The sequence below is a fragment of the Pipra filicauda genome, unplaced genomic scaffold (assembly GCF_003945595.2).
Source record: "Pipra filicauda isolate LSUMZ 115617 unplaced genomic scaffold, ASM394559v2 scaffold66_size7647185_pilon, whole genome shotgun sequence".
Lineage (NCBI taxonomy): Eukaryota > Metazoa > Chordata > Aves > Passeriformes > Pipridae > Pipra > Pipra filicauda.
In genome coordinates, this window is record NW_024104831.1 from 6,531,118 (window position 1) to 6,547,890 (window position 16,773).

Genomic DNA, 16,773 nt, shown 5'->3' on the forward strand with positions numbered 1-16,773 from the left:
ATGCTCATTGAAGTAATGAAACCCCTGTTCATTATTGCACTGCTAATTTGTAAAATTCTTGTGGAAGTTTGTTTTGATTTGAAAAACATCCTGGTTTTGAGTTACTGGAGCCTTGCCCTTTTAACAATTGGGGAAGGCAACACGTTTCCCATATTTCCTGCAACTAAAGTTGTATTGTTTGTTCAGAGCTAAACTGAATATGTAAGATATTTTTTCATCCCTTACTGCATACAACTACCAGGAAAACAATGAGAAAGTGCGTTGCTGTAAAGAGAATTAATGTAAATGAAAGAAATTATTCCTAGTAGACTTCTTCCCTGTTCAAAACAGGGTGTGTAATATGTTTCTTACAAAGGATATTCAAGTTACTTATACTAAGCAGGCTCAGCACAACAACAGATTAAAATAAAGTATCTCAATTCAATAGAAATAGTGACCTTATAAACCAGAATATCTGCCTAGTGCAGAGGACTTTTCTGACCTAGATTTTTTTGCAAAGTGTTAATTTTGAGATTCTTGCTTGCCACTTATTAGTGGCTTCAGGAAGAATGTGAAACAAAACAAAGGCTATCCCTACAGGTTTCATGATTTAAACAAATTTGTATGACATTTTCACTTCTCTGAGTCATCTGCAACTTGCAGGCAAACAAAGCTGAAACAGTCAAAAGAAAATACCAACATTTATTTTTGATTTTCAACTTCTGGCAAGGACAGCAAAAATCAAAGTGATTACATTTGCTGCTATTAGAGCTCTACATTTTGCTTCATTTCACATTTCATATGCCAACATCCAATCATTGTGGTAAACAAGAATATATTGAATGGAGAAACAACCAGTAACTCTCCCAATAAAATAATAAAACAGGGAGCAATAAAATAATGAAACATAAAGTACAGTGGGAGTAGAACCATAAGCAGGGATAACAGATATGACTAGGAAGAGAAAAAAATGAGATACAGTTAAAAAGTCCCAATCTAATTACAAGCTAAAGTGTTCTCCTCTGCCTATTAAACCAAACATCTGAATTTCTTGTTAGGAACGTATCTTCCTTCCCTTGAAAAAAAAGTTTACATGTTTGTGTGTGTGTGTGGAAATATGCATACAATAATTGGACTACGGAGTTGTTTGCCAGTGTTTGCATTGTTGTTTTATTGCCACACGTTCCTGCTGTTTCAGACCAAGTTTTAGAAGGTCAGGAACTCCTTCACTGACATTAACTCCATTCTTCAATGCATTATGCAAAACCTGCCCTTAGTGGAGTTGGTGTGTTGGGAAAAGGCCAGGCAGCACGGGACATCCAGGCTCCCTCTCCAGCAAAGAGGAAAGGTGAGCAGGCTTTTCCCGGATCGACCGTGACCTGGAAGATGAGCTGCCCCCGAGAGCACTGTCCTGTCAGTCGCCTCTCCCGTCAGCTCTAGAGACAGTAAATAAAGGCCACATGCCGACCCTGGACCAGTGCGTCACCAGCACAGCTGTCCTCAGGTGTTTGGTCACTATTAACCCAGGTCACAGCCCCGACCTACATGTGAACAACCTGAACCCTGCGGGCTGGGATCTGATTTTGTTCCCTTTGCACACCCACGTAGTCTCTGCGCCGACGGTGGCACGACCCCCTCAGTAATTGAAGGCCAGCCCTCCCCGAATGAGTGCAAACACACGGCGTCCCCCGGCCACCCCCGCGCCCCCCAGGGCGGGCAATGGCGCCCCGACACAGCCCCGCGCTCCCGGCGGCCCGGGCGCCCATTGGCTCCTGCCCACGGCCGGACCCCCCCGCAGCCAATGAGGGGCGGGACCTTGGCACGGCCGCCCCGCCGCCGACCTCGCCCGGTAAACAAGATCACGGCGGGAGGCGCAGGGTCAGCTCCCCCCGCTCCGCCTCCCCGGCCCCGCGGCTCCCCCACGGCCTCCCCGGCGCCCCTGGCGCTTTCCCCGCGGGGCTGGCGACGCGCCCGCGGCCACGGGACGGCGGGGGAAAGGGGAACCCCGCCAGCGCCGTCACGAGGCGCTCCGGCGGGGGCGCGGCCTGTCGGAGCCCCGCCCCATGCGATTGTAAATAGAGGCGCCACATGAAGCCCCGCGCCACAGGCGAGGGGACAAGGGTACAGCTCCAGTCCCGGAGCCACCGACAGACCGCTCGCTCATCTGCCACGCATCCGTCGCCCTGGGAGCGATGAAGGCCGCACGGATCGCCCTGCGCAGCGCTGCCCCGCTGGCAGGGGCCAGCGCCAGCAGCAGCCGCAGCCGGTTGCCGCAGGAGGTGGAACAGTTTTCCCGCTTCTCCCCCTCCCCGCTCTCCATCAAGCAGTTACTGGACTTCGGTGAGACGCGGGATGAGCAGGGGAGGGTCTGGGCGGAGGGGCGGCTCAAGAGCAGCACTCGGGGGCTTGTTTCCACGCGGCGGGACGAGCCCGGGGGATCGCCCGGAGGCTCAGCCCGCGGGGGAGTCGCTGCCGCCCCGGCCCGGCTGCCCAGCGCCAGGGCGGCGCAGGGGGGCGAGCCCCGGCGGGGACCTGCCGGCCCCAGAGCGGTGGCGGCGGCGGGGAGGTCGCCAGGGGTGACCACCTCCAGCCTCAGGTGCCGGACGGTGGTGACTTGAGTGCGCCATCGGAGCTGAAGATGCGCTACAGCGCTGTTTCGGCGGTGCTCGTGGGGTGCGGGGGCCGAGAGGTGAATGGTGTGCGAGCCGTACTCGTGCCCAGCGCGCTCGGTATCGGGAGGAGCCATCGGCCTCGGCCAAGTGGACACGCTGTTCCCAGATCCCGTTATCGCTCTGGCAGCCGGGGCGGCTGTGCGCACATGACACTGCCAGGCGTCACCCCGAAGACGCTCGTGTTTACAGAGGCTATTATGCTTCTTAGAGGATTGCAGATAAGACCCGTGTCTACATGGGAACTGTACAGGTATTCCTCCTAGGAATGCGCTGTGTCTTGCCGTCCTGTAAACAGCGTTCTGAAATCTGTGGAGAGCCAGTATTTTGTAGTTGCATCTTGAAACTTCCTTAAACAAAAGTTTTATTTTGGATTTATTCATAGGCTCGACTAATGGATGTGAGAGAACGTCTTTTGCGTTTTTACGACAAGAACTTCCTGTGAGGTTTGCAAACATACTGAGAGAAATTGATCTTCTTCCTGATAAATTACTGGGCACTCCATCAGTACAATTAGTAAAAAGCTGGTAAGTATGAACTACTTGAATTCAGCCTATAAAGTAACACAGCTTTGACAACTTTATTGTCACAGACTTTTTTGAATAGTAGAAAACATAACAAAATACACTAGAAATGCAGTTCCTTCATCAAAGATAAATTGCAAACTGTTACACACTGTCCTTTTCTAGCTTGCTAAAAGTAAATTGAAAACCAACATATTTATATTGTTACCTTTAAATAGGTGGGGGGTTTTTAGCAGTTTGAAATAGCTGTTAGAGCAAATCTCACTTCTCATTCTTTAAGAAGGGAGAGAAGAAGGTGTGCTCTGTTTTCATATAGCATTACAGACCCGTGGAGCCACGTAAAAATGGGAAAGCGGGCTATATACTTGTTTCATTCTTTCAGATTACTAACAGAGCTTCTGTTCCAAAGCCTTGACCTGTGCAGCAAGTGTTTGGAATTCAATTAACATTATCTCTGCAGTTGACAGAGTGGTTGAATCTGATTTAACCTTGTTTACTGGCACAGTTGCAGCATTTGCCCGGATGGCTGACATAAAGGGCAGAAGTATTAGAGTGAGATCTAGAAACTGTTCTTAATATAGCAAACAGTTGTGCCTTTGCAGTATGCGTCAAGACTGTCAGATGTTAGTACAAGAGGCTCAACTGCTTAGCTTCTGCCAAAGCTGATCAGATTTGGAAAAATTTTGCTTAAGTGACTTCCTGACCAGTATTGTCATTTGAATCTTCTTTTGAAATATGTCTCTTCTCAAGAATTTTAAGGTGATTCTATGTACCTAAAGTGAGGGTTTAGATTCCTTTCTGCATGGCAGGCACAAGAAAAGACTTTTAGGATCCAGGCAGTCAAGAGAAGTCCATCTCTCATTCCACTATTGGATGAAGTTTGATACTTCAAAGATACTTCCAACTTCAAAGACACTTCAAACTCCTAGCTGACTTGTTAAGAGTAATGATGTGGATAAGGCAAAGTACTTTTCACATTCCTAGGCTAAGAAAAATCAAATGAATAGCATATATTTCCTGTGTTCTTTTTTAATAGGTACATCCAAAGCCTGAAGGAGCTGGTCGAGTTCCATCACAAAAGCCCAGATGACCAAAAAGTCTTATCTGAGTAAGCTTATAATTTGTTTCTTTGGATTTTTTAGTTCATGTTCTACTTTTCGTAATATTGTCACTTTAGACTGACAGCTGTCATGAGCTGAATTTGATAATCTAGCATAAAGTGTTCTGCATAGAGCAAGCTGCTTTAAATCTCTGATCATGTTCAGCAATATTGCAAATAAATATGACCTGTTACAGCTTGATTTCAAGGTCATACTGCCCCTTGAACTGTCATGACAGAAAAATATCAACAAAAATTTTCTGTGAAGTCACATCCCCACTTCTTTCCAAGGTGTCAGCTAAGGATCTTTTTCTCTTCCTCACATTCTCACGTATCTGCTCACATAAATGAGTAAACAGGCAGTGAATTTGACATGGCTAATAATTATACCTTTTGTATTAAAAATAACAAACTCTCCTGATTTAAGTCAGTGAGGAATTACTTTTAAAAGAATGAAAATAGTAGACTGTATTGTAATATTAAAACTGTTAAGCACTTACCTGTGCTGCTGCTGCTGGATTAGATAATTACATTGTACAAATCTTGCCTCTATAGTCTCAGAATAATGTTCTAAAAATATCTTTTTGACCTAGCTTTATAGATACCTTAATTAGAGTCCGAAACAGACATCATGATGTGGTTCCTACAATGGCACAAGGAGTAATTGAATACAAAGACACTTTTAAAGTAGATCCTGTCACCAATCAAAACATCCAGTATTTTTTGGATCGTTTTTACATGAGCCGTATTTCCACCCGGATGCTAATGAACCAACACAGTAAGTAGAAACCTTTACCTGAGGAAAAACTTCAACCTAAGGAGTAACAAGTTAATGTAAACATTTCTTGAAACTGTTGGAGATCTGCCTCAGATGATTTTGTGTGACACTGAATCTATCACTTAAGAAAGTAATGAGAACTTGTTTTCTAGACTACAGACTAACTGTAATAAGTGGTGTGGAATATGTAGATATGCAATTCTTTACACCTGAAAAACCTTCAGATGTTGAACTACAGGAAAACCAACATAGTTTGCTGGCAGTACATAGCATTTTAACTCATAAAAGCATAAACAACATTAATTCTTATATGTGACTCTGTTGTGATCACATTGTATTAGTCTAATTTTTTAGGCTTTTTTAATAATACAATATTTGGGATTAAATATAGTATCATTTTCATCTCAAACAGCTCTCCTTTTTGATGATAAATCTGGCTCAGGGCATCCAAGACACATTGGAAGTATTGATCCTTGCTGTGATGTTGTTGAAGTAGTGAATGGTATGTATTCTCAAATCCTTGACATTTCTTTTCATGATCAGTATTTATATTTGATTGCAAGCAGTTTGGGTAACCAAATATGTTATAGAGGATGCTGGCTGGCTTTAATTGAAATGGCTGAAAGCAGTCTATCTATGCTGAAAGTACAAGCTTTTATAGGCCAGAATTTAAAATCCAAAGTAGCAGTAAAAAATGTGTTGGACTCAGTTCTAGCAAGTGATAGATGAGGTAGGAGTTAGAGTTGTCTGAGGTGTTGAGGTTGGTCTTATCTACTGATAGATAACAGATGCATCAGTTCTACACAATTATCAAATTGTATGAAGATCTCGTGCTGGTGTGGGTCCCCATTTGTTTTCAATTTTTAATGCATACAGTGGATACAGTGTTATCATTCCCTTGAGACACAGTCTTGGACTCTGTAACACTTTAGCAGTTAATTCATTTAAAAGCCAGATTTTGCCGAGTATTAAAAATAAACTTTTACATTTCACGTATTTAATAAATATTTCAGATGCTTACGAAAGTTCGAAGTTGTTGTGTGACCAGTATTACTTAACGTCTCCAGAACTGACACTTACTCAAGTGAACGGTAAGATGAGAGCTTTTATGACTGCCTTCCTATCAGTAGCCAAACTGCTGCTCTTACTGAATCAAAAGGCCCCCAGTTCTGCAACCTTAGTGGTACATAGCAGTTGGCCAAGTTCCTCTTCATTTTCTATTATAGGCACCTCACTTAATCTCCTGTGTTAGAACTCAAAAGTCAGTATATCTTAAAAATAGATTTTCTGAGCTACCATTTATGAATTTGAGAAAAGTAAGAGAAACCTGTTGCTAGAGAGGAGCTCTGTATCTGAGGGGAGGAACTGCTGACTAAAATGCTGGTTCTGGTCTAAGTGCCTGCATCTGTCTGATTTCAGCAGTCTACTTAATGTTTGAAATCCTTTATTTATTAAAAGGGAGTTAATACTTGATATTTGTTTTGTTTATTTGAAAAGAAACTGTAATTAAGCAAGTGGTGATTGCAATCTAAACACTCTTATGAATGCATAAAGTTGTTTGCCAATTTTGTAGGGAGGGAAACCAAAAATGAGAGTTGATATATTTTCTGGTTTGCTTTGGCAACTTGCTTATTGTAAAATTTGGATACAATACAGAAAAAATTTCATCGCCCTTTTAACTCCTATTTTTATTTTTTCCTTCCTCTAGGAAAAGCTCCAGGACAGCCAATTAACATTGTATATGTTCCATCTCATCTTTTCCACATGCTTTTTGAACTCTTTAAGGTATGTCAGTATAAACTCTTTTCTTCCCTTAGTAATCTGAGCTGGAGCATCAATACTTAAAACCCCTAGCTAGATCTGAATGAAGTAATAAAGCTTAACATAGGACAGTGAGATCTCAAAGATTTTCTTATTTGGGGAAATAGTCTTGACAGTATGATTGCAGTTTGTAAGAGAACATTTGAACCCTTTTGTGTGGTGGTAAATGGGACAGGGTAAGAGAAAGAGAGTATGAAAGCGGGACGTGGGATTGTGACCACCACTAGCCTTCTGCTTTTATAGATTACATCTGTAGTGTAGGTTTGCCCTGATGCCTTTTCTGTAGAGTGGCCAATACATCTAGAAGTTGTGAATGGGACTGAGCTTGAATGCTGCCAACATGGGGTGCAGAAATCTGGCAGCCTCTAGCAGCTGCTGAACTTTGCTCTTCTCTGGAAACCTGTTGACTTTAAGGCAAGAACAGTAATCTTTCACACGTAGAAGAGTCTTGTCTATGCTTAGACACTTTTAGGTGAGAGACCTCCTCTGCTCCTGTTATGGTAAAATGCTAAGTGTCTGATAGGAATAGAGGGTAACTGTGCTCAGCCTCTGCATAACAGGGTTTATGGTTTGAAGTGTGTAGATTCAACAATCTCTGGTAATGGTAACATTCTTTTCCATAGAATTCAATGAGGGCAACTGTTGAATTCCAAGAAAACAGTCCAACCCTTTCTCCAATTGAAGTGACAGTTGTTCTAGGAAAAGAAGACTTGGCAATCAAGGTATTTTGTTGGCCTACTACAATATGGACTTAATGTTGTCTTTATGGTTACATATGCTGCAGCAAATTCTGTTAAAAGATCTTCTGGCCCCTGGCAATAGATCAAAGATACTATGAGCATATGAGCATTCTGATAGCCTCCATGTGGCACAGTTATCTAACTGTAAAATAATATGCTGCAAAACAAATGTTTGCATTTATGACCGCTGGAAAGGTGTGTTCAAATAGCAGCATTTTAAATACCATTCTTAGTACATGATTGATGTTAACTTCATTCTCTCTTAAATCAGATCTCAGACAGAGGAGGTGGTGTTCCAGTAAGGAAAATTGAGCAGCTGTTTAGCTACATGTATTCCACAGCACCAAGGCCCGATATGGATGATGCTCGAAATACTCCTTTTGTAAGATATTTTCAATACTCATTTTGGTAATAAGGTTTCTGTAAGTGTTGGACAGATTAGTGGGTTAATAATGAAACGCTATGTCCACCCTGCTGCTTTGTGGGGTATGCAAAGATTATTGAGCCTCATAAGTATTAATTAACACTTACTGAAAAAGAATTTTAATATCTAGCTTAATGGACAGAATTATGCTTTTAAAGGTGTAAACAAAGAAGAACATTACAACCTGAATCTAACCTCCCCCTCCCTTTTTTTTTTCCTTGCATCCCAATGACACTAATTTACTTGGTCTTCACTTCCCATTCAATTCTCAAATTTATTGTAAATTATGCTGTCTTTTCAGAGGCAAGCACAACTGGAACAGGCTTTTAGACTAATATTTATCTCCCAGTAGCAAGGTCCTTCTACTAATCAAGCTGTACTAGCAAAAACAGAGGAGGGAAAATACAGAAATGTACTGTGTAAAAGTGGGACATATATTTAAACTCTTCCTCTTCCATGAAGATTTATTTTCTTATGGGTTTGGTTTTTTTAATGGTCAGTTTCAATATTCTGTATGAGACTTATTAGAGATTTATGTTTGCTTTTAAGAGGAGGAAGTGCAAAGGACTTCTAACAGTTTAAAATCTCTGAAGACTTTGCAGCTATTTAACTTTAAGCTGTAAGAGATATTTAAAAAATAATTAATTTTATCTTATACTTTATTTTCAGGCTGGTTTTGGGTATGGCTTGCCAATTTCACGTCTGTATGCTAGATACTTTCAAGGAGATCTAAATCTCTACTCCATATGTGGTTATGGAACAGATGCTATTATCTACTTGAAGGTATGTATTTTGATTTAAATAACAGATACCTACCATTAATGCAGTGAGGTAACTACTCAGTATCATTTTAAGGTAAACAAATTCTCTGCTCGTGAGTAGCTGGTGTTTTTTTCTAAAGAAATACCAGTAACTGGTAGGTAGAATTAAAAAGGTCACTTGGCTTTAAGGAGTCTACTTGAAAAACTACTAGTGAGAGTCATGTTAGTTTTCATCTTGCGTTAAGATGTTCTGTACTTATTCATAGAATGCAAAGTACTGGAAGACAATGAAGTCAGGGTGTGAGCTACAGATCTGATTTCTTTACTCTATGTCAACCAGAAAGTTTGCATAAACTAAATCTTTGAACTGGTGCTGTTCAACAGTTGCCATATAGCCCATATATGGGATCCAGATATCAGTAATCTTGAACACCAAGCATATAACATGCACTACTCTTTTTATAAGTAACCTGCAAATAGGACTACATGTTCTTTTCTACTCTCTGTGCTTACTCACAGGAAAAACTTTCTTTGAATTTCTTCCAATAAACTGAAAGCATAGTTCTGAACACACTGAAGCACAACCAGAGCGGTAACACAAGAGGAAAAGACAGTTCAGCAATGTATATTTATATATCTATCATTTCTATTTAGCAATTTCCCAATAGGATAGGAATTTTTCTTGTTATTTGCAAAATATGGAAGTAGGGAAAGAACATATTTTAAAGCTTCTCTAGAATTTTGTAAATCAAAGTTCTCTTCCGTGCATTCCTGGGCTATCTTGCAAACATGTTAAGGGGTAATGCTAAGGCCTATAAAAAAGCATAAATAGGATTCCATGTTACTACATTTGTCCCACTAAATTATCCAAAACAAGCACAGATACTGAAGCACATAAACGACCACATCTATTATAGAAATATTTCTGTAAATAACTGTTTTGTAGTGTCATTGGCTTAACACTTTAAGCATACTGCATGAATTTTTGCAAAGTGGCATTATTGAGAGGTGGAAACCAAGTAACTTCTTCCTTCTTGACTTTAGGCCTTATCAACAGACTCAGTAGAAAAACTCCCAGTTTTTAATAAATCAGCTTCCAAGCATTACCAAGCTACCTCAGAGGCAGATGACTGGTGTGTCCCAAGCAAAGACCCAAAGAATGTATCAAAACAGAGTGCAGCTTTCTGAAGAGAAGTTGGTATCCAGGCACCCAAGGGGATCAAGCTGGCTTCTCAAAAAGAGCAGCGTTTGGAAGTAATCATCTACCTCCAAACAAGCAAGTTTCAGGACTGATAGAGAAGAAAGAAGATAAGGATGTTATCACCTAGGTTGTGTGCACCGACTGTGAAATCTTGCTGTGGACTTCAGAATAAGGAAAATACCAGCACATATATCTTTAAAGATCTGTGCGTAGAGGAAAATCAGACTATTTTTTTTCTTATGATCAAAGACTTGGTGTTGTAGAGGTGTGCAATTTTTAAGTCCTGTTTAATGCTTGAATTCTGAATACTGATAAACATAAGTTGTGCTGATGCATATTTTTCTTCTAGAATAGTTATCAGCAGTTTATCTTATTACAGAACTTCTCAGGTAGGCAGATAACACCTGTACTTTAAAGCTATAATTATAATATTTGGAAAAGATGTACCTAATATGACAGTCTTGTAGCAAGATACAAACAGCAATCAAATACAGCCCAACTGGAAAGGAGGGAGTCCTGGAAAGTAGGGAGAAAGTGTTTTCCATATAAAAGGAAGTCCCATTTAAAAAAAAAAGTATTCTATTAATTATTCTTATGTGATGCCTTGCTCTGTGAGTTACTTTGTTAGATGTTTTTGTATTAAGCTGTTCACAGAAAACCAACCAAGTAAGGCTTCTATGCATAAGGTAATTAAGAAGAAAGTCAGGATATTTTAGAAAGGTACTGGAAAGAAACAGAAAGCTACTTGGTTATACCAGCCCTAAGGTTAGGGTGCATCTAGCCTACATCCCTGTACTCTGGAGAGCATGTGCCAAGTCAGATAGGATTTTCCAAGAACTGAAGTCAGACGTACAGGTTGAACAGAAAGGTTTTGTGATCTGTATTGTGTAAGCATGTTGTGGGAAACAGCACGTGTAAAACACGGTTTTGTGTTTTCGTTTTGTTGTGCTATGAGAAGATCAGTGGCTCAGTACTCTAAACCGAAATCTGCCAATTGTCTTTGTCAAATTTGTATTGGACCACACTAGCTCAGAGAGGTACATGGGGAATCTATACCCTGAAAGCTGTGATGAGCACTGAAGGTCTGTTTGAAAAGTTTTCGGGAGTGGTGTAGAAACTCTAAATTTATTCTTAGAACTCTTCATTGCAATGGAAAGGGCTTAGGAAATGATGTTTCAAAATGCAAGCAGGACTGAAAACTATATAGCTTTTATGAACAGCAAAATAGGGGGAATTCCCAGAAGAACAGTGCCAGTGGGAGAGGGTTGTTGGGAAAGTATTCTGTTCTCAGTAACATTCTTCCTAGCACATCTTTGTGCATTTTCAGTTTTGTAAGCAAAGTAAACTTAACAGCAGGTGTTAAGCTATTGCCAAGATGGCCAGTCTAAGGTTCATCAGGGCTGTATAATATTACTTGAACTTTTTTTACTAATTAGCATATTATCTCAGGTATATGTGATCCTTTGCAAGAATTTTTAAGTACAGTAAAGCATCTTGCTCAGTTGTATGACAGTTTTCTATAACAGATTTGTATTATTTTGAAAGAAGGCTGCTCCATACTCTACTGTGATTCTAAAATGTTTTTAATAGGAATGAGAGAAAAACGGAACTGCTTTTGTTTTGTAGAAGTCCTGTTGGGATAGATTTTTCAATCAAAAATAAAATAGTGTTCTGATATGCTTCATTTCTTTCAAAAACTAGATTTATATGTATTGGTGATAACTACTGAGCATTTTGACTTTAGTACTGCATCTAGGCTGTCTTTATCCTGGTGAATAAGCTACAGTCACCAAAGGTCACCAGGTCATGTATCTGAGCTCAGCTCAGTGAATGAAATTGTTTGTAAAAAGGAAATATTTTTTCTAGAATATACCGGTGTGAAAAAGCTGTCTTCACTGCTATAATATATTTGAGTATTTGTTGATTTTTGTATGGAATACAAGGTCACAAACACATATCTAGGTATTTACTGTTGTCAAGTAATCACAATTTATAGCTTTCTGTCTGCATCCAGGCATTGAATACGAGTTGTGATACAATGGTGCACCTGTAACATAGCTGCAGCTGCTCCAGGTAGGAGCTGTAATTTCTGTTTCAAAGCAGCTGAGCTACATGGGTGCTGCAGAAATGTCTAATTTTTTTTGCAGAGTGAAGCTGCAGAACACATGATGCAGAGGTGTGTATAGCACTTAAGGAACCCATGTGGAATCTTTGCAGTATTACAAATTAGGTCTATCTACCTAGATAATACAGCACCTTTTCCAGCGTTCACTGAATTTTTATTCTGAAAGTAGAGCTCTAGTTTTAAGTCTTTTACCTGGACATAGATGTTGACATAATTTTATAATAAAATCTTTTCAATCAATGGTTGTCTAGAATCTTTGTTTTCTAAGAAGACTACTGCAACAAGCATTTCTCAGATCATAGTGCAGCCTGGGGGGGACCCAGACAAGGCCCTTTTTGAAGTCTTATAAAATTGAGTTGAGCAAAACAACTGTATCAGATACAACAGAGGAGAGAAAACCCTGAAACTGATCTGCTTATGCTTAATATTTCATCTGTTGAGGTGTTACATTGTGCCTAAACCTAGTGCATTACCTTATGCATCATCTTACTCTTTCTGATTAGGACAGTATCCATGTTCAGAGATGAGAACTGGGAATCCTTCATCACGGCATGTTCTACGCTTTTATGTTTTGTTCAGCTTTAAAGAATATGAAAATTTACCACTAGTTTTAGTTTTATATAAAAAAGGCATCCATCATTGAGTCTATATTTAACAAATAAGTTTTTCCACAGACTAAATGGAAGCCTGTCTTTCAGTTCTGAAGCAATAGGACAGCTGACTCTTAATAGCTGGTGTGTAAGAAAATGGTAGTGACCAGATGGATCAGATTGTGCCATGATAGAACAGTCCTCTACAACTGGTACTTTAGCAGACTTGTGTTGGCCTGGGACCATCCTGCATCTTCTTAATTTTAAGATAGAGTAACTGTAAAAATGCATGTATACTTTACCTGAAAGAGGAGAGGTGAAAACCAGCCTGACTCTGGGTGCCTGGCAGTAAGCCTACAAGTGACAGCCTTGTGTGCTGAGTTTGCCCTTCTTATAAAAGTGGATTTTACCTGAAGGTTTTTCTAACTGTAATGCCAGGGAAGCAGATCAGATAGTGTATACTTTTCTCATTTCCAGAAATGTACCACTCTGACCTATATCAGTATGCCAGGTGTGCTGGGAGAAACAACCCAGAACTAAAGTACACCAGGAACTTCAATAAACTACTATGGAAAACAAAAGGAAACCAACCACGAAAATACCCATTGTGTTTTCACTGTCCTGCATTCTCTAGAGGCAGGACTAGCACATTTCCCCTCAGGTTTTTCCAGGCAGAAGTACATATACATGCACTCTATACCTTGCCCGTGGCAGACTCGGGAGCTGGGATGCTGCAGTGCAGCAGGATTTACTCAAGCTCCTGTGCAGCTCCATGTTGAAAACGTGGCCACAGCAGGCCCAAGTCTTTCCACAGCTCGCTGTGCACAGGCTGTAAGTCCCAGTCAAGCTCCTGCAGTCTAGAAGGAGAAATGTGGTTATTTTTTTTCCTTCTCCCACACTAACCCAGCGAGTAACAGAGGCCACGCGCCAGCTTCTGGTTCAGCAAAGCGATGCAGGGCCTGGGTATCTGCTGCCTCATCAGGGGGTCACTGACATGAGCGGGTTTACCCACGGCTGAACAGTTCTGATTTCACAGGAGGTAAGCAGATGTTGCACTTTTGCCCTTTGCCCCCTGATCAGCACCTTACACAGTCAGGTTCCTGATGTCAACAGAAACCACGCCAAAGCACCCTGTGTTCAATCTTCCAGATCATTAGATAAAAAGTGTACACTGATTGTGTGACTGGTGCCTTGGGCACGCATCCAGATTAATCTCCCTGAAGTCTTGATACACAGTTGTTCATTATCATCTTTTTCCTATCACTTAACCAAGTTTTTAAATCCACTAGACTTTGCCCTTAGCATGCAATTATGTCCTTCCCGAAGCATTATTACAAAACAAGCTTTGCTACCTTTGATAAGAAACACTACTGGACTGGAAAAATATTTTTTTTCCCACTTTATGGTAGAAATGATGACTTAAGAGGATCAGGTATAACACCCAAGAATTTTCTGCCCTGAAATTCTTGAGCAGTTTTGGCAAATGGGAGGTAGAACTTGGCAGTTTACAATCCCTTGGCTCAGCTAATTTTTGGAGGTGGGGATGGTGAAGAGGAAGGGGCACACTTCTAGGTTAACATCTTTGGGTTTGTATTTCCCAAAAACTGACAACATAATTTGAGATGCCTATGTCCTGCTCCTGTGTTACAGGCCCTAAGGTGGCTTTGCATGTCTGTGCTTGCATGTACATTCGAGACAGAATGACTGACTCAGTACCTAGCCGAATGCTGCTCCTCCGCACAGTCAGCAAAGAGATAAAAAAGGACACGCTGGTAGGTAGCTTCAGTCCTGCTTCTCTCCACGCATCTCAAAGGGAGGAAAGGACAGAAATACCCCACGGGCAGTCTTAATTCTTCCTGAAGTCTTGAATGTCGGTTGGCACAGCAAGAGGCTGGAATACAGTCCTGGGTTTTCAGAATAGCCTGAGGTCTCTCAATAATATAAGATTTTTATACAAGCAGAAAAATATGTATGGGGTATCTGGAGCTGCTCCTCACAAACTCTCCTCAATATTACTTTCGCAGCTATGAAAGAAAATCAAAACAGAGTGCAACAAATTGGCCCATGTAGAATTAGCACAGATTTCCCTGTGTCACTCTCTTGCTTTGCAGTTCCTAGCAGGAAGAGGCAAGAAAAGAAAGGACCTATCTGACTCCCTGCTGTGTGAGGGGGACAGCCTCGAGGAATGAGCCTCATGCTGCCCTCCTGATGTCATGTCCATTTGAAAACCCAGACAAAACAGCGATGCAGGAAATACAGCAAGAGGAGTGACCACCAGTACCACTATTTGGGGCTTCAGAGCATACTCCTGGAAGGTGACAGACAATTTCTAGTTTAGGACAGGCATACTTTAGGTTACATTAATCCAGATATGCCCCGTCTGCAAGGCTCAAATAAGAAAATCAAGTTTTTTAAAAAAGAAATAATTGTTTTCATTGCTTTTTATAGATTGGGCTTTTTGTACTTTGTCACAATAGTGGACTGGGCCTGAAAACCAAGAACCTTGGCATGGGATTCAGCACATCAAGTACGACACCTTATCATGATACTGTGTACAGGTCTCAATGTGTGCGCTGAGGTGTGAGTTGGGTATCTAAGCTCCCTATGACCACTGTCAATATATCCAGAGGACCCCAGAAAGTATCAGCTTCTTCTGAAGCAAACACCTACTTCTGGTGTCTCAATAGTGATCCTGTCTTAAATGGCAGAATTCCACAGACTGTAATGGGACCCTAGACACCTGAGGCACATGTAGGCACCTGTGTTCAGATGGCATCAGATATGAGATGACTCCCAGCTAATTCAGTTACCTAAAAATAGATATCTGGTGCGATATGAAGAAGCCTGAAGTACTCTGCCTGTCTCTCATCTGTCACTCTGGAAGACCAGAAATCTTTCACAGGTCCTTTGTCATTCCTGCCAGTCCCATGCAAATACATTTTATGGACACTCCCGGCTTTCTAAAATATCAGTGAAAATTCATGTTTAGGCAAATGACTCAAGTTCCCTTACTAGTTTTGTGTGTTTGTGGAAGACTGGAAATACAGAGCTCAAAATGGCATCACTGCTGTTTCATTGCTGGCCAGGGTGGATAGATAATGGAAAATCCCAGACAATATTTATCCTGCAGCAAAGGCCAGTGGGATCATTGCAGATAAACTGGCTGCTGGCAGAAACTATGTCAGCCTGGAGCTGCCTCTGGGCAGCTTGTCATTACTGGCATTGCTGATCTGTCTGGGTTTGGGGCTGGTCCTAGTGCCTAGTGTCACAAGACCATAGGAGACAGCATGAGGCTCATCACTCTGCAGTCCACAGGGCAGTGGTGCTGCTGAAGAGTTCTGAGCCATGCTTACTACTCCTGGGACATTCAAATACCAATTACTTGGTGGAACTTTTACAGAAAATTAGGAGCAAACTGTAACTGATGCTGATTGTTAAATACCATAAGGCATACTGGGAAATCAGATGCATTGAAAGCTCTTTTTTTGAGTGTTTTTCTCTTCCTAGCAGCTTCACTGCCCACAACACTCCTGGTTGATTTTTAACCAATTAACTGGGCAACAGGGTGGAATACCTGCCAGAGTTACTTGTCCTCTCCTCCAGTCACTGTGGCATGCAGCACTGTTAGTAAATGTGCATTGCAAAGGGTATTGATGACCCAGAGTCAAGGCTGTGCTTACAAAGGGTGTTACTCATGGAATTCAACCTTCACACAGGGGTGGATCAGCTGGTTTGGACCACTCGGTATTACCAGGTATGTGTCGTTGCTTCACAGACCACAGGAAGCTGTTTGCTCAGGCATAAAACTATGTTTGTGTTGACACAAAAGCACTTCTTTCTGCTTAGTTAGGACCTGTTATAAAACCTTCTGATCTCAATGGACAACTTTCCCTTGCTTCTAATCAGCTTTGCCTCAGGTTTTACATAAACACACAATGAAGAAGCTTCATTTCCAAGCTCTGATCAGGGACATTCTTAAGTTTTCTAAGTTATTTGTGTAGATGCCCAGAAGTCTTCTGCTGGTCCAAATCCCTGCCTGTGCTTTGCCTCCGTGGCCTTGCC

The 16,773-nt window shown here is 41.3% G+C and overlaps 1 protein-coding gene and 1 long non-coding RNA gene across 2 annotated transcripts; one reads left to right on the forward strand and one right to left on the reverse strand.

The window, feature by feature from the left end:
• Nucleotides 1–1,130: 1,130 nt before the first annotated feature.
• On the reverse strand, nt 1,131–1,628 carry LOC120324726. The gene is made up of 2 exons (XR_005566244.1): nt 1,525–1,628; nt 1,131–1,415 (listed from the first exon to the last, which is right to left on the reverse strand). It is a non-coding gene; the product is annotated as an uncharacterized LOC120324726 (long non-coding RNA).
• Nucleotides 1,629–2,171: 543 nt separating this feature from the next.
• On the forward strand, nt 2,172–12,361 carry PDK4 (pyruvate dehydrogenase kinase 4). Its single transcript, XM_027749065.2, has 11 exons — nt 2,172–2,319; nt 3,034–3,175; nt 4,209–4,280; nt 4,865–5,049; nt 5,462–5,551; nt 6,063–6,140; nt 6,758–6,834; nt 7,494–7,592; nt 7,882–7,992; nt 8,704–8,817; nt 9,840–12,361. The coding sequence occupies exons 1-11, from the start codon at nt 2,172–2,174 to the stop codon at nt 9,981–9,983; spliced, it is 1,260 nt and encodes a 419-aa protein (XP_027604866.1). The 3' UTR covers nt 9,984–12,361.
• The last annotated feature ends 4,412 nt before the right edge of the window (nt 12,362–16,773 follow it).